This window comes from Ochotona princeps, chromosome 14, assembly GCF_030435755.1.
Source record: "Ochotona princeps isolate mOchPri1 chromosome 14, mOchPri1.hap1, whole genome shotgun sequence".
In the NCBI taxonomy this organism is placed as follows: Eukaryota; Metazoa; Chordata; class Mammalia; order Lagomorpha; family Ochotonidae; genus Ochotona; species Ochotona princeps.
Genome location: NC_080845.1, coordinates 3,347,945 through 3,370,495, shown reverse-complemented (window position 1 = coordinate 3,370,495; position 22,551 = coordinate 3,347,945). Strand labels below are relative to the sequence as shown.

General features: G+C 58.5%; 1 protein-coding gene across 1 annotated transcript in view; it reads left to right on the top strand.

Annotated features, from left to right (window-relative positions):
• The window catches only part of HMCN2 (hemicentin 2), a 120,850-nt gene extending 102,435 nt beyond the window's left edge, over positions 1–18,415 (top strand). The window contains exons 85-97 of the mRNA XM_012929312.2: positions 1,234–1,315; positions 6,273–6,542; positions 10,044–10,193; positions 12,010–12,147; positions 12,238–12,362; positions 12,684–12,921; positions 13,872–13,934; positions 14,040–14,162; positions 14,902–15,030; positions 15,443–15,763; positions 16,365–16,484; positions 17,060–17,186; positions 17,775–18,415. Of these exons, the coding sequence (XP_012784766.2) occupies positions 1,234–1,315; positions 6,273–6,542; positions 10,044–10,193; positions 12,010–12,147; positions 12,238–12,362; positions 12,684–12,921; positions 13,872–13,934; positions 14,040–14,162; positions 14,902–15,030; positions 15,443–15,763; positions 16,365–16,484; positions 17,060–17,186; positions 17,775–18,120 (2,232 nt within the window). The 3' untranslated portion in view covers positions 18,121–18,415. The remainder of the gene's footprint in view (positions 1–1,233; positions 1,316–6,272; positions 6,543–10,043; positions 10,194–12,009; positions 12,148–12,237; positions 12,363–12,683; positions 12,922–13,871; positions 13,935–14,039; positions 14,163–14,901; positions 15,031–15,442; positions 15,764–16,364; positions 16,485–17,059; positions 17,187–17,774) is intronic.
• The last annotated feature ends 4,136 nt before the right edge of the window (positions 18,416–22,551 follow it).

The following is a 22,551-nucleotide window of genomic DNA, read 5'->3' as shown; positions in this document are numbered from 1 at the left end:
TCTGAGTTTTTTCTCACCCCAGGGCCCCGCCCTCTGCAGTCCTCAAAGCACTCCCTGGCCTATTCCCCCAGGGGACTTAATTTTCCTGTTGTCAGTCTTTCCCTCTGCCCTTTCAACAAAGCCCATAATCATCCCAGCTGTGTTTAGAATCAGAATCAGCCGTGTGATCCGTACCAGGTCTCTGGGAAGTGGTTTGTGGGTAACATCCCCCAAATACAAGGAGACAAGGTAGGTAGCTGACAGTGCCTCATTTTATAAAGACACTGAAGTTGCGAGCAGCCCACAGCCTGTACAGGCTGCAGGCAGGAGCCCACCCAGGCCCCCCATGGCTGTTCCCACAGCCTCTGGTCTACAGAGACCCCTCTCACTTTCCATCCTGTGGCCTGTGCCCCAGTGGCTACTCAGAGAGCCAGTCCAGACTCAAACTCACCTTGTTGATTCAGGAGCTGGCTCCGGACAGCACAGTAGGTGCCCAAGCACTGACCGCACGCCAAGTGCCGCACTGCACATGTCGTAAGCATCATTTCATTGACAGATGGGCGAGCTGAGGTGTGGAGCCATGCTGGTACCCTGGCAAGGCTCCAGCTGAGCCAACACTAAGATAGGGTTGGGCCTTGTGTTCTGACCGCCACCTCTTAGCCGCCCCTTGGGGCAGCCTTCCCCATGTCGCCGCCCCGAAGGCACGAACAGCCTCTCCTCCTGGCAGTGCTGCCACCTCTCAGAAGTGGCCCTGAGCTGGGATTTTCCCAAGGCCACGCTGTGCCCATGGCCTGGCTGTGGACATTCCTCCGTACGCTTCTGCGGCTGCAGCCGACTCTTCCCCTGGAGGCCCCGGGGCAGGTGCTTCTTGGAAAATTCCCTGAATGTTCCTGTAGCTAAAGTGTTTCCCAAACTTATTGAACCATGCAAGCTTTTTGTCCAAGGAACCTCAAGTAAGGTGTCAAGAGGCAAGAGCGTTTCCTTGGCAGATTTGGATCCCTCCCTGAGCCTGTGGCCCCCCACTGAGCAGTAGCTCCAGGGATGTGGCTTCTGCCTTGGCCAACCGCAGAAGAGAGAGGGGCTGGGGTCTCTCTGAATCTCTATGTGATGCCTGGCGGGGTTCCCTGCTGGGCTGATGCACCTGTGCTTTGTAGACAGATGGGTCTCAGCTCTGGCACCCTCTCTGTGCCCACCGAGTCCCAGCTGCCATCCTTCTCCCCTGAGCACCTGTTCCCTCTCCCATGCCACCTGCAGATGGCCGATGCGGGGCAGTACCAGTGCCTGGCGGAGAACGAGATAGGTGCCGTGAAGAGAGTAGTGGTCGTCGTGTTGCAGAGTGAGTATCAGCCCCCTGCCCACACCTCAGCTCCTGTGGGAGCTCGGGGACCACCGTGGCCGTCAACTTGGAACACAGTTTCCCAGAACTAGGGGGGAGGCTGGAATGACGCTGGGGACTGTCTGGGAACTGTCTGGGGACCCAGCACTATTTGCTGAGAACCCAGAGTTGCCAGCATGCTCATGGCAATGGCTCTTGTGTTTGCCAAGCTGCGTAGAGTGCTGAAGGTGTGGCCGCAGCCTGCAGCAGTGTCGATGGGGACTTGGTAGAGAATGGCTTGTTAAAGGCAAGCACACGTGCAGGGGAGTCCTGTCACAGGCTGGGTTAGACTAAAGCCAGGAGCTGCATTTGGGTCTCCCACATTGGGTCCAATGCTGCATTCCCAAGTGCATTAGTAGGGAGCTGGGTTGGAAGCAGAGCCCCTAGGATGCAAAATGACACTCATAGGCTGCTGGTGTGGCATCTGTTGGAAAGGCAGATCAGCTTTGTGGAGAGAAGGAGAGACAGAGAGAAAGATCTTCCATCCCATGATTCACTCCCCAAATGGCCATATGGCTGGAGCTGAGCCAATCTGAAGCCAGCAGCTAGGAACCTCTTCCAGGTCTCCCACATAGTGCAGGGTCCCAAGGCTTCGAGATGCTACAGGATTGTCCACTTCCAGGGCCACAAGCAGGGAGCAGCCAGGACACAAACTAGCGCCCCTTTGGAATCCTGGCGCTTGTGAAGATTTAGCCAGGGCCATCATTGCATTTTCTTAACAATGTTATCGGAGAGCAAGGGTGTTAAACCTGACGAGGTCTAGATTTATCCCTTTTGCATTTTCTGGCGTGTTTGTTTGCCGTTCTATACCTCATTTGAGAGGCCGCCCGACCCGAGGCCACGTGTTTGTCTGTAGCTCTTTGCACCTTTAGCCCTTGCATTTGGATCGGTGCTCCACAGTGGTGTGAGGGTCTGAATGCCTCCCCTGCTGTGGGTAGCCAGCTGTCCCGGTGCCGTCTCCATAGGTCTCCTCTGACTTCGTTCAGTGGTGCTCCTTGCCATTGTCAACACTCAGGCTGGGTCCTTTCGTTCAGCCGATTGCAAAGTGCCCTCTGCTTCCTTAGTGTGTGGGTCGCACTGTCTGAGTCAGTGTGACGAGGGAGTCGCCGTCCCACCTGGCTCCTGGTCATGAGCGAGACAATTCATCTTTTACCGCCAGGTCTGCAGGCAGTCTTGAGTTGGTTGGTTGTTTGTGGTTGTGGTTAGGGGTTGGCCACAGCCCGCAGACAGGATGTGATGGTGTGCCTCCCTCTGTGCCTTCTGCTAAGGACAGACGAAGACCTCAGCTCGATCCGGAAGACATGTGAGCACGATGGTGGGGAGCAGTCCTAGTGACTGTGATGCCGGTGAGGCTGCCACGTTGGAGGGCCTGGGGTCCAGGTCAGGCCCGGCCTCCTGCTCACACACACCCTGAGAGGCAGCAGGTGACGGCCCGTGTGATACCCTTCCTGCCACCTGCACGGGAGACCCAGACTGCTCAGTGCATTTGGGGAGTGAACCAGTGAATGGTCACTCACTCATTCTCTCTTGCTCACAAAAAGTCAAGACTAAGAGTTGGGGAAAAGAGAGGGTGGGGTGCAGGCCTTGGGGTTCAGGAGCAGTGTGGTGCTGAACTCCCCGGTGCTGCTTTCTGCCTGGGCCCGACACTCGAGCAGCCAGCGCCTGGAAATGCTCCTGGCCTCAGGCAAAACAATAAAAAAGCCAGTTCTCTGCCAAGGGAATGGGAAAGGGGCAGCATCATAGAAAAGGAAACTTCATAGGAAAGGGACACCTGTGCCCCTACCTGCCATGTGCAAGGCCAGCTGTCGCCTTGCTCAGTGAATGGGGCATCAGATAAGGGGACAAGAGGAAGATACAGGTGGCGCCCTGCTTCCACACCTAGGGGGAGTCCCTTCCCTGCGATGTCAGAGGGAGCCCCAGGGGCCCTTACCCGGTGATAAGAAGGTTCCCTCTGTGCTCTGGAGAGCTCAGAGCAACTGGGCAGGGGGCCCAGACCTGCTGCCCTGGCCATGGTGAGGTGGTGTAGAGCTGGGAGCTGAAGGAGAAAGCAAGGATCCTGAGCTGCTAGAATGTCCCATCTACTCTGCAGTGTCCGGGTCCACCAAGGACGAGGGCTGCCAGCCTGAGTGAGGACACCGTGCCTCAGGGCAACCAAGACGGCCAGTGGCCACTGTGAGCAGCCATGAGCATGCTTGGCATAGACCAAAGCTTGGAGACCAGTGCAGGGCCATCCCAGCTCAGACAGCATTCACACCTGCTCCAGGGGCCTCTTCCTTGGTCCTGTCACATCCCCTGGGCACAGGTGCCAGGCATGTGGGAGAGCAAGGGCGGGTCCAGCCTCCCCCACGCCTCCTGTCCGAGCTGTCCTCCCTCTGTTGCTGTTCCATCCACCCACAGTCCCCCAGCCAGGTCTGGTTTCAGCGCAGTGCAGGTGTCTCCACCTTTTCTTTCCGGATGCCTGGGCTGCTCCCTTACCCTTTTGAGCTTTCCTCTCACTGCCGATCAGTCTTGCCCCTGGTGTTGGTAACCAGCCCTGGTGACAGCCAGCAGGTTGGCTGGGGTGGGCACAGTCCTGGCAGGAGGGCCATAGGCTTTCTCTGCTGCTGTTACAACTTGTAGAAACTTTTCATGCGTGCCTGGGTCTCAGTGTGGGTGCCCCTACAGTTGGTCTTGGAACGTTGGACTCGTCATCTGGGGCAGTTGTGTCAGGTGCTAGCTGTGTTTGGGGAGAGCAGCTGGATGTCCAGCCATGGCTGGAATGCTTGTTCCTGCAGGTTTGGGCCCTTTCCTGACAGGCACTTGTTCCACAGGCACTCCGTCGACAGAACTCTGCACACAGGCTAGCCCATGACCTTTGGGCCCATTGTTTGTGCTGGGTCTGGGTCAGTTTCTGTCTTCACGCTGTGTGGTTTCCTGCTATTTGGGTAGAAGCCACATTCTCTTACTTGTCTAAGTGAACATCCATCAGCATGGCCATCTTTTTTAAAGATTTATTTTATATTTATTTGAAAGTCAGAGAAAGAATCTTCCTTCCACTGGTTCATTTCCCTAACTGGATACCATGACCAGCGCTGGCTCAGATTGAAGCCAGGAACCAGGAGCTTCATCCAGGTCTCCCATGTGGGTGCAAGGGCCCAAGGACTTGGGCCATCTTCTGCTGCTTTTTCCAGGCCACTAGCAAGAAGCTGAGTTGAAGGTGGAGTAGCTGGGACACAAACCAGGGCCGTTATAGGATGCTGATGTCGCAAGTGGTGGCTTTACGCTGTAAACACAGACGCGGCTCCTGGCCTTCAGGGCCTTGATCCTGAAGCAGAATTGCTGCAGCAGCTGCTACCCATGTGTTGAGCTTTGAAAACACTGACTGTGCCAGGCTAACAAACAGCTCCCGGGGGTACACCTGCATCCCAGTCCCCAGGACCTCCAAAGTCCTGGAAAGGATCTGAGATGAGCAGGGTGAGCACACATGACCCAAATGTTCCCCAAGTCCCAGGTGTTCCTGTGCACGAGAGGTGGAAGGAGCTCTCTCTCTCTCTCTCTCTCTCTCTCTCTCTCTCTCTCTCACACACACACACACACACACACACACACACACACACAGTGTCCCTGTGGAGGGACGGCTCCTGGCCCTCACTCCAGGGCTCCCATCTTGGGCTTAACGTCTGTGTGAGAATAAACTTGTGCCGTGTAAGTGCTGGCGTATGGTGCTCTGGCAGAATGGCCTCCGGCAGCTGAGTCAGCAGCAGTGGCCCTCAGTGTGTGGAGGATGGAGTGGCCCCCAGCGTGTGCAGGATGGAGTGGCCCCCAGCATGTGCGGGATGGCGTGGCCCCCAGCGTGTGCAGGATGGAGTGGCCCCAGTGTGTGCAGGATGGAGTGGCCCCCAGCATGTGCGGGATGGCATGGCCTCCAGCATGTGCGGAATGGCGTGGCCCGCGTCCTCACCAGCATTAGCATCCTCATCTGATCCCACCTAGCTGTCCTGCAGAGCCAGGAGTCAGATAGCAATGACCATCCCGTCTTCCAGATGAGAACACCGAGGGGCAGGGGTGACTTGCTGGAGTCTGCAGCCTCTGTACCTGGAACACAGCCTGGTTTAGGAAGTCACGGCCCAGCTTGTGATCCTGCAGATTGCCCATTCAAACAACCATCCTCTGATCGAAACACTTCTTTTTTAAATTTTTATCTTATTTATTTGAAAGGCATAGAGAGAGATCTTCTAGCCACTGTGTACTCCCCCAATGCCACCAGAGGTCAGAGTTGAGCCAGACCAGAGCTGGCAGCCGGGAATTCCATCCATGGGTCCCCCATGAGGGGGCAGGAACCCAAGGACTTGAGCCGTCACTGCTACCTTCCAGGGCGCACACTAGTAAGAAGCTGGGACTCGAACCCAGGCACTCAAGGGTGAGATGTGAGCACTCCACCCAGCAGCTTAACCTCTAGGCCAACACCTCTTCCCCCACAAATACATCATTGTTTGTGCCTACAGCAAACATTCAGACTACCTTCGTTTGTCATTCTGCAAACAACGCAGCACAGCCTTTGTGTTCACAGCATGCGCACTGCATTGTCTGGAGGTGATGTGTGGTGTCCGGGACGATTACATAGGTCCCGTGACATCCTGCATATGTTATGGAAGGGTCTTGAGGCCCCCTGGACTCTGTGAGGGTTCCTGGAATCTGCGAGGGTTCCTCGCATCAGTGCCCAGTGGATGCTGAGGGAATGAATGTTTAATATCAGGGACAGGTGCATATGCCCTATTTTATGGGGGTGGGGGGGAGTGGTGACCCTGTGCTCACAAGGAAGGCAGGAGTACAGGGTGGCAGGGTCCCTGTAACAACTTCCGGCCACCCTCCGGTGTCCCTCATGTGTCCTACCTAGAATACACACAGACAATCAACTGTTCCTCCACGCTGCCTGCAGGTGCCCCAGTGTTGGAGGTGGAGCCCCAGGACATGACCGTGAGGTCCGGGGATGATGTGACGCTGCAATGCCAGGCCTCTGGGGAACCAACCCCTACCATCGAGTGGCTGCGGGCAGGCCGACCCCTGCAGGCCAGCGGGCAGATGCAGACCCTGTCAGATGGGAGCCTGTGGCTGAAACGCGTGGAGGTGGAAGACACGGGCGCCTACGAGTGTGTCGCTCACAACCTGCTGGGCTCTGCCACAGCCCGGGCACTTCTGGTAGTGAAAGGTATGGGCCGTCCACAGGAGCCCTGCACAGCGGCTTGCTCGTCCTGCTTGTGGGGGCCCTGCTGCACTCTCCTGCCTGGCCATGGTTCTGCTCTTTGCTTAATCATAAACTCAACATGGAGCAGCACAGAGGCCGTCTGTGCCATTCTGAATAACCTGCCTGCTTACACTTGGGGATGCTGAGTCTCAGAGGGATTTGCTGGCCACTCCTCTTGGACGGGCAGCCCTGGCTATTCTGGCTTTGTCCTTGGTCTGCACCCTCACAGACCCACAAAGCAGGCAGTGAGCAGGGCAGCTGTGCTGTGCACAGTCTCTGACCCTACCCTGGATCTGTGCTTAGCATGCTGTCCGCAGGGAGTGAGGGGACATGCTCAGAAAGGGTGTCGCTTGCTGTTGTCACTGCCTTCCTGGAACTCCTTTAGTCAGACAACTTCAGCCGGAAGGAGAGGACCAGGAAAGGACAGTAAGCTGATTCTGAGAGAATTCTCCAAAAGTTTAGCTGTTCAAAACTTCTTTTGCTTTTTAATGGTGTTTGAGTGTGGGGTCCTCGCGAGGTGACTGAGGTTAGAGGGGGTTGTAAAGTTAGGGCCCCTGTGATGTAGGAACGCCCAGAGCCTGTGCACCTGCCACCTGCCCTATTGTGCAGTGTGATGAGCTCAGAACATTCAGGGGTAACAGGAGGGCCTACCCCACATGCCAGCCTCTGGAACTGGGGGACACTTACACCTCTATAAATGACCTGGTAGGCGGCACTGCATTACAGCAACAGAAAATGGCCAGACCACCTGCACAAAGGGAAACTGGGGCTGTCATTGCTAGATGGTCTACAGCCAAGACCTTGTCTGTGTGTGCCTCCTGCCCTGCCCCTGGGAGGCATCACCAATATATCCCCACACGTACAATGTCAGAGCCTTCCTTCCCACCACTTGAAACCCCAGATCAGCCGTGCTGTAGGGGCTGGGGGGCTGTCCTGGCCCCGGGCCTCGTCTGCTGCAGGCAGGGAAGGAGGCCAGCAAATGTGGCCCTGAGAGTCCAGTAGTCATCTGCCCCTGGTGTGGGGAGTGCTGTGGTCTGCCCCCCACCCCATGGCAGAGATTGCTTTTGGTCCTTCCCCTTGCCTGTTGAACAGCCCCCAGCCCAAACCACCGAGTGCTGTACTTGCAAAATTCCTGTTCTTGCACCCTAGGGTGGCAGGAAGTTGTTACAGGGATCCTAGGCTTGCTGGAGCCGGCCACTCCACCCTGGGGCTCACTCAACGCACGCTTCCTCTCTGTGGGGGCCGGAGGACTGCCTGCCCCTGAGGCTGTGCGGGGGAGTTCGCTGCAGGCCTGGCCACTTCTAGCCAGTGGTGTTGGTGTCCCTTGGTTTGTAGATGTATCACCCCAAGCCCTGCCTTCATCCTCACAGTCCACTCTGTGTGTGTGTGCCTGGGCATCCAGCTCTCCCCTTTTCCCCAAGGGCACCCATCACATCCAATTAGAATCCACCTTAGTGACCCCATTCTCATTTAGCTTCAAATCCAGTCGCCTTGCGAGGCCCCAGGGATTGAAACTGCTGCATTCAAGTCAAGGAGAGGGGTCCCAGTTGGACCCTAACAGCTTCCTTATTCCTTACATGGAGCAGCTGGCCTTGCCTCCTCCCTGTGGGCTCCTTGCCGGCAGCCCAGATGATACAGATCTCTTTGGAGAAAAACATGATTATGTCTCCTAATTTGATGACCAGAAATAGCTCAGGCGGTTCCGGTGGCTGGCGCCGCCTGTGCGTATGCTCTGAGTGTGCGGGGATGTGTGTACTCTTCCCTCTGGAGGTCAGTCCACACTCCCAGCACATCTGTGCCCCCCACTGTGGTCCTTCCTTTACCTGCGGGGGTGTCTCACCTTAACCCACCCAGGCCCACATCAGCCCAGGGACTGGCTTCGTTCTGTTGGCACCTGGTTGCCTTTTCCATCCCCCCCCGCCCCAACACACACACACAACAGAACCGAGCTGTGGGGTCAGGCTTTCCTGGTAGCCTGGGCACCTCTGCAGAGCCATCTCTGCAAGGGGCAGGGAGAACAAGGTCGTGGGCACCCCTTGACCTCACTCCCTGCTGGAGGAGCCCCAGCCTGGAGGACATGAGGCACAACAGGGATGCGGGGAGCTCCTGCGTCTGAGAAGGTGGCTATGGTTCCCTGGCCCTGTTTCCTGCCTTCCCTCCTCCCTCCACAAGGCGGTGCCCTTCCTTGGGCCTTCAAGGTGGTCAGTGGGTATGGGTGGTCAGTGGGTATGGGTGAGAAGCACCCCAGATGGGCCTCACGCCCTAGACATGGACTCCTGGAATCTGGCATCAGCAGGCCCCCCAATTTGCCCACTCAGGAATCTGGCAGTAAATGAGTCATGATGTTTTGACAGATCATGGGAAATTCGGTGTAAATTTCCCCTGAGAGCTAGTGCATGGAGCAGCGGGCTGGCATCTGTTTCTTATGCCCTGGAATGCCATCCATCCATGCAAGACAGCTGGCCCATTACTTATAGGAAGTGCCCCCATGCCCGCGTCAGGCTATTGGATTAGCGTTAAGGAGCCTCCGCTTACACAGCGTCTGGCTCACCCCAGCCAGGCCAGCTGCAGGGCAGCTGAAGCCAGACCACTGAGGGAACAGGATGGTCAGTGGACAGCGCATGACCCAGCTTGGCACCCCCTGGTCCCTCCACTGGGCCAGCCCCCAGCCTCACGGGCTGCTGGACTCTGAGAAGCCCGTGGGCTTCTGGGAGCCTGTGCTCTTCTCAACGCAGATGACAGACATGTCGTCTCAGGTCACTCTCCCCAGGAGCTAGAATTAGCAGCTGTCCATCAGCTTGTACCCTCTCCCAGAGCCTACACCTTGTCGGTGGGTGTTCAGCTCGTCACCCACGGGTTGTGTATCCTTGCATGACCCTACCTCTCCAGCCTGTTTACTCCTGCACGCGGTAGGAATGCCCTCGGGCCTGCTTGCACAGAAGACCAAGGGAGGCGAGAGTTTGCACATCATGGTGTCACTAGGTCACAGTGTCACTGCCTCACAGTGACACTACATCATGGTGTCACTACCTCATGATGTCACTGCCTCACAGTGTCACTGCCTCAGTGTCACTACCTCACAGTGGCACTACATCATGGTATAACTATCTCACGGTGTCACTACCTCATGGTGTCACTATGTCACAGTGTCACTATGTCATGATGTCACTACCTCATGGTGTCACTGCCTCACGATGTCACTACCTCACAGTGTCACTGCCTCACAGTGTCACTACCTCACAGTGGCACTACATCATGGTATAACTCTCTCACGGTGTCACTACCTCATGGTGCCACTGCCTCACGGTGTCACTACCTCATGGTGTCATAGTGTCACTATGTCACGGTGTCACTATGTCATGGTGTCACGGTGTCACTATGTCATGGTGTCACTACCTCATGGTGTCACTATGTCATGGTGTCACTACCTCATGGTTTCACTGTACTTCTTTTCCTGCCTCTCAGGGGAGCCCCGAGGCAGCTGGGGCAGAATGATGGGGGTGCTCAATGGCCAGGAGTTTGGGGTGGCGACTCTCAACACCAGTGTGCACCAGGAGGCACATTCTGGAGTCACCACCATCAGGAGCAGCATCAGCCACATCCCGGCTAACGTGGGTAAGTGGGGGGCACTGCCCCCTGGGCCCTCCCACACATGCTGGACCCCCCCAAGGGGAGCAGAGGTTGGCCCTGGGTGAGAGACCCAGAGGATGGGCTGTATGACTGTCCAGCAACTGAACCCAAGCCAAGGTGGGTTCAGGAGCTGGCAGCTCTCTGTCTCTCTCTCTAGCCTGTAAGCTCTTAAAGCAACCTCACTTCACACCAGGCTGAGGGGCAGGCGTTCCGTTCAACCACTTGGGCCCAGCATTCCGCAGCGAGGTGCTAGATCAAGTCCTGGCTCTGACTCCAGTGTGCTGTGGACACACACCCTGGGGGCGGGTGGCAGTGGTGGTGGCCTCAAGTGCTTGCGATATGGCCACCCACATGGGGGACCTGGATTGGGTCCCCAGCCCCTGGCTTCTGCCTGGACCCACTCTGGGCATTGCACACATGTGGGGAATGAAGCAGAAGAGAGCTGTCTATCTCTCAAATAAATTAGTGAAAAAAAATTAAACGTATTTTTAAATGTGTTTGAAAGAGTTAGAGAGACAGAGAGCAAGCTTCCATCCTCTGCTCATTCACCACATGGCCTTGACAGCCCAGCCAAAGAGAGACGCCAGGAGCTTCATCCAGGTCTCCCATGTGGCTGCAGGGCCCAAGCACTTGGGTCATTCTCCACTGCGTTCCCAGGTCCATTAGTAAGAAGCTGGATTGGAAGCAGAGCAGCCAGGACTTTACCAGTGCTCACAAGGGATGCCAGCATTTCAGGTGGCAGCCTAATCCCATCGCAGATGGGGTGCCAGCTCCCTGGCCCCAGCAAAGAAAAAAAAAGGAAACTTAAGATGAGATCAAGACGAAACACAAAGTGGCCAGGCTGCTGAGGCCACACAGGGGCTCAGAGCCGCGGGCTGCTCAGGGGGGAGAGAAGGGTGTTCCCACCGGTGACAGGCACTCATGGCAGGCTGAAGCATCACAGCCGTAGTCTAGGGGGACCCAAGAGGGAAATGGAAAAGAACCAAATTAGCCAGGAAACCTCGCTCACCAACAGAGGCCCACTTGCTCACTGATTCGTGAAGCAGATGTCCCAAGCTAAGCGAATGTTCTGGGGAGGCCTGCCAACCCTGTCCCGGTAGCGCTCGCTGTCTCTTCCTCCAGAGCAGAGGGAGGGCAGCAGAGCTGTGGCTCTGGCTAAAAGTCTCACAGAGCGCTCCATGGCCATGGTGCTGCATGCATAGCAGGGAGCTAGGGTGCTTGGAGCTGGCTGTCAGGAGAGAAGGAAGCAGGCTGTGGCTGCTTTTCCGCTGCCGAGAGCCATGGAGAAACCTCCGGCCAAGGGCCAGTGGGCCGGGTCTGTCCCATGGAGACAGACACCCAGGGGTGGGGAGGTGCTGCCCATGTGCGGGACTCCAGTTTCCCTGGATGAACCTCTGCACCCTCCCTGCCCTTGGGGCTGGCCAGGCGGGAGTGTTCCCCTCACGTGCAGGTGTGAGACTGCACGGCCAGGAGCCCCGGTGAGGGGAAGGGGGTTGTTTCTCCAAAGTCCTCTTTAGCTGGGCCCTCCCAGAAGGCGTCTGCAGGCTGGGAGATGGGGTTCATTTTCATCTCAGCCACACTCTGTGGTGACCAGCCATCTGAACTGAGTATGAATACAGTACATGCACTTCCACAACCTCAGGAAGCACCTGTTGTAGTTGTTTCCCAGCTTCTGGTTAAATAGTGTAGGTGACTGTGTGGCCGGACGATGGCCGGGAGGGACGGGGCAGAGGGGAACGGTGGAGGGGTCTGGAGTAGCAGGTGGAGCCCACCTGACTATGCTCGGGCCCTGCCCCCCCAGGGCCCCTGATGAGGGTGCTCGTGGTCACCATTGCCCCCATCTACTGGGCCCTGACTGGAGAGAGTGGGAATGCCCTGAATGGTCAGTCCCTGACCGGCGGCAGCTTCCGGCAGGAGTCGCACGTGGAATTTGGCACAGGTGAGCAGTGTCACCACCAGGAGGGGTTGTGGCCCTGGCCCAGGGCCTGTCCCCGAGGTGACCCTGGGCTGTGCGGGGGTTGGCCTGCAGGAGAGCTGCTCAGTATGTCCCAAGTGGCTCGGGGCCTGGACCCATCATCTGGCCTCCTGCTCTTGGATGTGGTGGTGAACGGTGTCGTCCCTGAAGGCCTGGCTGGTGCTGAGCTACACGCACAGGTGGGCTGCCCAAGAACACCCCCGCTGCCCGCACCACACATCCCACATCCTGGCAGGGGCAGGGGCAGGGGCAGGGGCTGGCTTGCACATTGAGTGGGACTAGCAGGTAGTAACAGGGCTGGGCTGTGGCCCACACTCTGAACCTAGCTTCCCAGGGACAGAGGGTGTCTCTGTCCCCACAGACTGAGGCCACAGACCAGGGCACACGGGCTGCCCTGCTTGGGTGAGGAGAGTTAAAGGCTCACCCAGGGCTCCCTGCTGCAGGTGCCAGGCTACCTGGGAGTCGAAATCCCAGGTCCCACCTTCCTCCTCCTCCTGCAGGACTTCCAGGAACAATATGTGCAGACAGGGCCTGGTCAACTCTTTGCGGGCTCCACACAGCACTTCCTCCATGGAGGCCTCCCGGCATTCATGCGCTGCAACCACAGCATCCAGTACGACCCGACCCGGGGCCCCCAGCCCCAGCTGGTGCAACACCTGCAGGCCTCAGACATCAGAACAACCTTTGACCCCGAGGCCGAGGCCCTGCGTTTCCAGCTCACCACAGCCCTGCAAGCTGGTGAGGCCGCCACCCTTTGTCTACAGCCCTCCTTCACTGAAACCTGCTAGGGGCCCAGAACACCTGCTGAGAAGAGCCCCAGCCTTCCTCCAACACCCCCCTCCACGCCCCCTGACCTCTGGCCGGAGCCTGGGAAGGAGAGCTCATCTCTGGATCTGGCTTATTTGCAAAGCTTGCAAAGTTTGCAAAGCTTCTCCCCAGGCCCCAGCCCCGCCCTGACCCGTGATTCCAGCATCAAACCATGTCCTCTTCTCGGGAGGGTGCCTGCTCCTGGGGTCCCACTGGGGCAATGCCGGGACCCCTGGTGCCTTATCTTCTCAGCTGACAGACATTCAAGATACAGTCATGGTGTGAGATGCCCAATCTTTTGAACATTGAACAGGGGATGGTGATAATGTGGCTTGGAGGTCAGGCAGGCCTGGCTCCAGCTCCATCAGCACACCTCCCGACTGTAGGCTTGGCGGGCACTGCCTGGCCCTGGACGGGCCTTGATGTTCTCTGTGCACATGGAGCGTGATGGGCCTTCCTCCCCGGGTGTCGGTGGTGGAAGTGCATCAACCCTAGTGGGTACCTGCACGTCGCTCCAGCTGCCCACTGTCCTCCCTGTGTGCAGAGGCTGCCCCCACGCCAGTCTTCGGCACACCCTCCATTTGTGGGCATAGCTGAGCCCATCTCCTGCTGTCTGCCTTCACGGTCTCTCCTGTCCGCCTGCCTCTGCCTGGCCCTGCGGGATAAACCCAGCCAGTCACAGCTCACAGCCCTCGCCTCTGACAGGCCTGGGCAAGGACCCAGCTTGCTGCCTCCCCCAGCATGGCCTGGTTCAGGACAGGGGCCACACCTCCAGCCAGCAGGAAGGAGCCGGGGCCTGGGCTGGGCTGGGCCGGACCCGGCCGGGGCAACCATGGGGAGGGCACCCCCAGCTTCTTGGGGTCACCATCTTCACCTTGCAGAGGCAGATGACATTGGCTGCCCGGAAGGATTTGACCTGGACCCCGAGGGAGCGTTCTGCGTGGGTGAGCAGCTCCCTTAGCCAGGCACAGAGGAGCCCCCCAACTCCAAGTGGGTGAACTGCCCCGTGGGCGGGAGGGAGCCTGGAAGCCAGGACACATCCCCCCCAGACAGGGACGAGTGCTTGGAAGGTCCCAGCCCCTGCTCCCACACCTGCCACAACGCACCAGGGCGCTTCTCTTGCTCCTGCCCGGCTGGCTTCACCCTATCCTGGGACAACAGGAACTGCAGAGGTGAGTGGTCCCCCAAAGGAGAACCCTGGGGCCAGGACGCTGGCCGGGGTACCGCATCCAGGTGCTTATTCCGGGGGTCCCCTGGTCCCTTCCTGATTGGAGAACTGTGGTGCACACACGTGCCCCTGTGCACTCCCGTCCACACCTACTAAGCATGCTTGAGGCCCTGGAAGCCCTCCTACTGCCCAGCTGCCTTTTCAATCCCTGGGGGTCAGTAAGTGAGCATACACCATTGGCCCTGCCTGGATAACAAATCCTGCCTGGAGATCCTGGGGCACCGACCCCAGCCTGCGCCTCCACCCACCTTGGAGCCAGACGCTGCCAAGTCTCCTCCGGGCTTTGAGCCGAGTGCCAGCGGGCGCCGTCTGCATCAGCCTCTCAAGCTGGCAGACATGACTCCTGGGTCCCAGGGGTGGGCTCTGTGTTGGGCGTGAGGGAGCAGGAGGATGGGCGCCCATGGAGGGGGAAGGTCTGGGGAAGGGTACTCCCTCAACACACCCCTCCCCCCAGACAAGGACGTGGCAGAGCCTGGCTGGAACCTGCATCCCTCCTCAAAGCCCAGCTTGAAACCCTTCACTTCCCTTCAGACCCAGACCCCTTGCACCTGCAACCTGGTGTAACTGGCAGGGAGTGATATGTGGGCTGCTGCCCAAGAAGGGACTGGTCCTGGGCCAGGGTCCATCCTTGGGGGAGAGGCCCTAGGCTAAGCCCCACCCTGACCATGCTCCTACTTCTCCAGATGTAGACGAATGCCTGGAGCAGCTGGATGACTGTCACTACAACCAGATCTGTGAGAACACCCCTGGTGGCCATCACTGCAGCTGCCCCCGGGGCTACCGGACCCAGGGCCCTGCCCTGCCCTGCCTAGGTACACAGGGCCTGGCCAGTTTCCCAGCTCTAAGCTCTGGGCTAGGGTACCTGCACAGTTCTGAGAATGACCAAGCCAGCAGCCAAATGCCGACAGCACACCCCAGGGTCCCAGCTCTCTGCTGTGCCTGTCACCCCCAGCTGTCACCTCAAGGGGATGGCAGGGGGACAAGGCTGTGGGTCTCAGAGATGCTTATGGGGTAGATGGGACCTGAGACGCTGCAGGGCTGTACAGCAGAGCCAGGCTTATCAGGGTGTGTACGGGGGTCCAGGCATAGAAACTGGGGTACAGAGGAAGTAGCAGGTGCTGTTGAGGGGGCAGAACCCAGAGCCTTCAGGGGTGTTGGAGAGGTTGCAGCCTGCGGGAGCCCAGCCACTCTGTGTGCCCAGTCTGATCCCACCCACCTCCACAGATATCAATGAATGTTTGCAGCTGCCCGGGCCCTGCACCCACGAGTGCCACAACCTCCAGGGAAGTTACCGCTGCCTATGCCCGCTGGGCCAGACCCTCCTCCGGGATGGCAAGACCTGTGCACCCCTGCAACAGAGTGAACCCAATGTGACCACCGTCAGCCACCGAGGACCCTTTGTGCCCTGGCCACGGCCCCGGGCTCCAAGCCCCAGCGGTTCCTACCAAGCCTGGATCTCCCTGCGGCCAGGGCTGGGAACCCTGGGCAACGTGGGTAGGGCCTGGTGTCCTCCTGGCTTCATCAGGCAGAACGGCGTGTGTACAGGTGACTGTCCCATGGGGATACTCCCCTCAGAGCTCTCAGGCTGTGGCGCAGGACTCATGCAGGTTTGGGGGGTGGGTGCAGGCAGCTGCCTCCTCACCATGGACATCTCAGCTGTCCACCGCAAGCAGGTGGCTCCCAGGAGTCAGTGCTGTGGTTTCTGTACGACTCCAGATCCTAATCAGAAGGAGCACCTCCCAGACCAGTGTTCCCAGAAACCCCATTTGAGAAATTTCCTGCTTGGTGCTTATGGGGGAGGGAGGAGGAAGAGTACCCAAGGCAGCCGTGGGGCTGTGCAGAGGACAGGGTTCTAGGACAGTCCCTGGGCCCAGTGGAGGTTGTATGGTCCTGCACAGAGGACCAAGGGCCGACGCCTCGGCCTCCTGCCTTGGTGCAGGGGACTGTCCTGGGCATCATGCCCACTGTACTCTTGCCTGGCCAAGCCTGGGTGGGGCAGAGGGTTCCCTGTCACCTGAATCTTGGTTTAGACATGGGGGGAGGTGGGGAGGGGATGATGACCCAGGCAGGGAACTTCCCTGTCTGGTGACTATGACGCAATATCTCTGCCCCCTGCCGCTCAACCCCCTCCCCACGCCCGGGCCAGACTTGGATGAGTGCCGGGTGCGTAGCCTGTGCCAGCACGCCTGCCGGAACACCGAGGGCAGCTACCGGTGCCTCTGCCCCGCCGGCTACCGCCTCCTCCCTAGCGGCAAGAACTGCCAGGGTGAGCTGGGCCAGGGAATCAGGGAGGGTTTGTGACCACCACGACTCCCTCAGCCACGCTGGGACCCACACCTACACTGCAGCCCTGGGCGATACTGTGGGCAGGCTCTGGGCTCAGCCTGCAGGTCAGGTCCGGTGCTGCTGTGTGTCCCTGGGCACCTCGCCCCACCTCTCTGGTCCCACAGCTTCCAAGTCGGACACGCTTGGCCAAAACACCGTGGGCAGGGGCTTGTCACACCAGCCTCCCCTACCCTGCCCCACTGCACCTGCTCTGCGAGTGTCCTATGAGGAAGATGAAGGTCAGGGCCCTCTGCCCGTATGTGGTGGGCATCTGAGCCAGGAGTAAGGTTGCTGTTCAGGGCCAGCCTGGCACGAGGCTCAGGAAGTCCCCCAGGTGCCCCCACCAGGTCCTGGGAAAGTTCCGGTCCCCGAGGAGCTAGGGAAGTGCCAGACTGCCCTATGCGAGGCTAGCAGGGGGCAGAGGGAGAGGGTGCCCACTGGCATGCCCTCCAGAGGCCGTTGTCTCCTGCTCGCCGACCCACTCACTGTGTGCCTTTGCCCACCTCTGCCACTCAGACATCAATGAGTGTGAGCAGGACGACATCGAGTGCGGGCCCGGCCAGATGTGCTTCAATACCCGCGGCAGCTACCAGTGTGTGCCCACGCCCTGTCCGCCCTCCTACCGCCAGGGCTCCAGCCCCGGGTGAGAGTTCCAGCCAGGGAAGGGCTGGGGGGCCTGGGAGTCCATGTGTCCTGCCAGGAGCCGGGCAGTGCGGGCACCTCCTGTGGCCACACAGGAGCAAGCGTGCCTGATGCTGGCTTTCCAGGACTGTGCAAAATGCAGGCTGGGGTGCAGAGGAGGGCGCCCCAGCAGACAAGGCCTTGGGGGCCAGGGGCTGCTGATGTTGGGGAAGCTCCTTGGGGCGCGTGCCTTGCCTTGGACCTTGCAGATCCTTGGCTGGAAGTGGCAGTGTCCACCCTGGGGGCAAGGCTTAGCCCCAGCAACCCCACCCACGCACTACACATCCAAAGGAGCTGACTCAGGAGAGCTCGAGGTTTAATCGCAGTCCCACATACACCGAGTTGCCTTGGGGTGCGGATGGGGAAAGGCTGCCGGGGGAACCTGTTCCCACTGGAAATAGCAAGTCTCTGACGTCTTTGGGTCTGTTTGTTGAGCTCTAAAATGGATGCACAGAAGCACTTGTAGAGAAGGCCTTTGGGGCAGAATTGCAGCTGTTGGCACTGAGGGTGGGTGTACCCGGTGCTGACCCGGAGTCTGTACGGTCGGCAGGACGTGTTTCCGGCGCTGCTCGCAGGACTGCAGCACCGACGGCCCCTCCACGCTGCAGTACCGCCTGCTGCCATTGCCCCTGGGCGTGCGCGCCCACCATGATGTGGCGCGCCTGGCCGCCTTCTCCGAGGCCGGTGTTCCCGCCAACCACACGGAACTCAGCGTGCTCGAGCCGGACCCGCTAAGCCCCTTCGCACTGCGCCCGCTGCACGGCGGCCTGGGCGCCGTCTACACTCGCCGCGCGCTCACCCGCGCCGGCCTTTACCGGCTCACTGTGCGCGCCGCGGCGCCGCGCCACCAAAGCGTCTTCGTCCTGCTCATCAACGTGTCACCCTACCCCTACTGAGCCTGCAGCTCTGCGGCCAGTGACCCCCAAGGACGTGGGGGGCGGAGAGAGCCTCGCTCAGTTCGCCTGCCAGGATAGGCGGGGCCTCCTCTGCTCCCGCGTGGTGCGTCAGCGACACCTTTGGCAAACACGACCCTGTGCGCGACCTTGAGCCTAGGACAGCAAAGCTGCCCCAAGCCTCAGGAAGCTGGACAGGGGGAGGACAGACCTTGGGGGAGTGTCGACAGTGGCCACTCGTTCACACCAGGCACCAGGATCCCGCGCCCAGAGCGTGGCCATGTGTGTACATATGAAAACAGTTGTTTTTAACCCACATCTGAGCACCGATTTCAATCCGGTTTGCTCTACTTGCAATCCTGCTTCAAACCGAGGCACCCTGGGAGGTAGCAGGTGATGGTTCAAGTGCTTGGGCCCTTGCCACCCGTGTGGAAGACCCAGATGGAGTTTCTGGCTCCTGGCTTCTGCCCGGCATGCATTCATACATACATTGTCCTCTCCTCCCCAACCCCCCGCCTAATAAAAAAAAAGTCTGCTTTGTAAGAAATGTTTTACTTGAAAGATAGAATCACAGAGAGAAAAGGAAAGAGAATCTTCCAAGCACTGGTTCACTCCCCAAATGGCTGCAAAGACCGAAACTGGGCCGAGCTGAATCCAGAACCGGGAACTGTCTCCCACGGGCGTGTACGGATGAAGGCCTTGGCCGTCCTCCACTTTCTCGGGCCACTTGCAGGCAGCTGGATGGAAAGTGCTGCCCAGGTGAGATGCTTGTGTGCAAGCAGAGGCTTCACTTGCTGTGACAGGGCCCTAGCCTGGGGTGGAAGGTAGGGAAACAAAAATGTTTTTCTAAGCAAAAATCCACAATACAATGCTGTTGACTGAATTCCTCCTAGGGAACATTCCATCTCTAGTCTTAACTCATCACGAACCCTATACCTGTGTCCCCTTTGGCCCACATCTCCCCTCTGCCCACACGGGAGTAACCCCTGCTTTGTTCTGTTTCTAGTATTCAGCTTAAAAAAAATAGATCCCCTATAAAAATAAGATCCTGCAGGTTTTTTCCTTCTTTGCCTTATCATTAAAATCATTACTTAAATGAGCCAATTAAATTCATTTCCTCCATTGGGTTCTACTAATGTGCCCATCGGTGACCATCAGCTCTTGTGTCCCGATGGCCGGGGACATTGCAGGAAGTGATGAACGCAGAGTGTGCACCTGCCAGTCGCACAGCAGGCCAGGACAGAGAACCCGGCCAGGAGGTGAGGTGGGCCTGAAGAGGCAGTTTCTAGCCTGGTGCAGTGGCCTAGCAGCTAAAGTCCTCGCCTTCAACATGCTGGGATCCCGTATGGGCGCCAATTCTAATCCCGGCAGCCCTGCTTCCCATCCAGCTCCCTGCTTGTGGCCTGGGAAGACAGTTGAGGATGGGACCCTGCACCCATGTGGGAGACCTGGAGGAAGTTCCTGGCTCCTGGCTGCGGATCGGCGCGGCACCGGCCATATCTGACTTGGCAATAAAAATAAAATAAATCTTAGAGGAAAAAAAGGCAGCTTCTAATAGGCTTCAACAGAGACCAGAGAGGGCGCTGCTGGCAGAGAGACCAGCAGGTGCCAGGGTCTTGGGGCAGAGTCCACCAGGGAAGCAGAACTAGGAGCCGGGAGAGGCTGGAGCTGAGCAAGGAAAGAGATTTGATCCAAGAAGTGAGGGAGGGGCTTTGGGAGTCGTTGGGAGAGGGAGCCTGTGGGGTCTTGGGCCTCTGTAGGGATTCGACTTTGAGTGAGTGGGAGATTTTGAAGTACGAGCAGTTTTCTCATTCTAGGCATCCTCCTTGAACTTTAGCATTTCCGTGTACTCCTGTGCGGCGCCTGGGAGTCTGGGGTCTGCAGCTCAGGGGGAGAGCGGGCGAGAGGCATGGGCAGAGCCTGCAGCCGCAATGCCCTAGGGCTGCCCTCCTTTCCCAGGCTGGTGGCAGCCTTGTCCCCAACACTGCCCCTACAAAGCGGGGTTATCTGAACAACAGGGCGGTTTGCTCCTACCCCCCTCTGCCCAGCTCAGTGTGACGCGGGTGTCCTCTCCTCTGCTCTGAGTTACTCCCCTGGGGTGAAGAACAATGGGAGCTGAGATTTTGAAACCTGCCCCACCGCAGGGCGCACAGACCTCCCTGGTGGTGTTTGTGATCAGTTCCCCAGTAGGAGGCTGGTTCGCGGCCAGAGAGGGCCTTCGCTCCTGCCCATCACCCCAGTGGAATCATCCGCAGCTATCTAGTGTTTTCCAGGCTGGTGGTTGGAAGCCAGGAGCCTGCAAACTTGCTCAAAGAAGCCACACAGTAGTCTTGGGTCCCTGTAGGCGATGATGGACAATGGATGGGCGTGGCCGGGTTACAATAAAACTTCATTGGTGCACATATCCATTTCATATTCATTCCCAGGTCATGTGGTGACGTCTTATCCCACTTTCGATTATTCCGCCAAATTCGCAGTTGTAGGCACCGTTCTTAGCTTGCATGCATGCCTTACAAAAACACGCAGGCCATGGTCCCTGGATTAGGTCACTGGTGGTGGAATTCCAAGCCAGGAGCCACCTGGGAGGCCTGTCTGTACAGGCCCAGGGACCAGAGGTCAGCACCCAGTGCTCTTGGCTGGGCTGCTACATTTTTGTGACTCAAGGACTTGCAGCCCAAGACAGAGATAGGGGCAGACCTGGGGACAGACAGGCAGGGCCCTGGAGGAGATATGCAGTGGGAGGTGTCAGCTCATCGCCTCCCCCCCCCCCCCCCCCCCGGCCTGGCTGCCTCCCTTCTGTGCTGATCCAATCGCCTCTTTGCATGTCATTGCCCTCCCAGGACCTCTTTCAGTAGTCCCTCTTTCATAGACGTGGGAAGTTCTAGAAGGTCAGCCACTCAACCGACTCGCACAGCCTGGGAGTTGGGGGTGGCGGCAAAGAAGACTGACCCTAGAGCCCAGGTCGCTGACTCGCAGGCTTCCTGACTAAGGTTTGGGAGGGCCAAGAGCCGGCACGTCAGACATAAGGCTTGCCTGACACAGACATCAGGCCATGGCACAAACTGGAAAGGAGCCACCTGCCCCAAGTCACACACACACACCAGACCTGTGACCAGCTAAGCCTGGGATGCAGGCCCTTGCCCCTCGGCACCCAGCAGCAGCCATAAACACGGTCCCCACCCAGAGTAGCTGCTGCCAGCGCCAGCAGGAGAGGGTGGTTCCCATTTCCGCTGTCCGGGCTGCCGGAGTCATTGGCTGAGGTTGCCCAGCTGCCCAGCCCCCAGGCGTTGTCTGACCTCCCAGGGGACAGCTCTGTAGCCCCAGGGGTGAAAAACAGGTCACTCATTAAACTCCTCCGTGCAGCTTTTGCAAGAACCCTGCACCTGGACTCCAAGTTCCTGAGAGCAGGAACTGGAAATGTGGGGCTGGGGGAGCAGCCAGGAGGTCACTGGCTGTTTCTGACTCTGGCACTAGGCACAAGTATTAGACAGCTCAGCAGGTGCAAACAGGGTGCTGGGTCTCCTCCCTGCTCACCCCCAGACCTTTCTTTTAAAAAAAAAATTACTGATTTTCATTGGAAAGGAAGATTTACAGAGAGAAAGCTCTTCCATCCGCTGGTTAACTCCCCAAATGGCCGCAACAGCCGGAGCTGAGCCGATCCAAAGCCACGAGTCAGTTGCTGCTTCTGGGTCTCCCACACAGGTGCAGGATCCCAAGGCTTTGGGCCGTCCTTCACTGCTTTCCCAGGCCACAAGCAGGGAGCTGGATGGGAAGTGGAGCAGACAGAACAAAAAAATTGGTCTCTATATGGGATCCCTGCACTTGCAGGCAGAGGATTAGCTAATAGAGCCATCATGGCGACCCCTTACCAGGTCTTTCTACATGACAAAAAAAAATATTTAAAAAGAAGAGGAAGAACAAAGTGTGACTGTCGCAGAGCCCAGAGTGTGTCGGCTCCTGGCATGGCCCTAGGCCGGGGCTCCTGGGTCCAGCATCCCCCACACTGGTTCCAGCTGGTCCCCACCCCACACTGGACCAGGGAACTGTCCAGTCTCCGTCCTCTGATGCAGGGGGTGGGGCCCCCATGGGCAGTTCGGACATCTGTTTTCTTTGCAGCCATGACCTCACTGCCCTAGTGTCCCCAGGGTCCGTGCGTCAAGCAGGCACAAGTCCCTGGCCAGCAGCCATGCAGGCCACCGTGGGGCCTCTGCGGGCTCCTCTGAGGAGTGTGGACCCGGAAGCCCAGAGCTGGCCCAGCGAGTGGGCCAGGGTCAGCAGCACCAGGCTCCCTGGCACAAGATGGCCCCAGGCCACCTCTGCTTCTGACCCCAGGTCATTGCGGATCACCCCGAGTTAGGCGCCCACAGTAGAGGCTCTGGAAGTTGTAACTTTGCTTCTGAACTGATCTGGCTGCCTCCTCCTGCCCCCCCACTG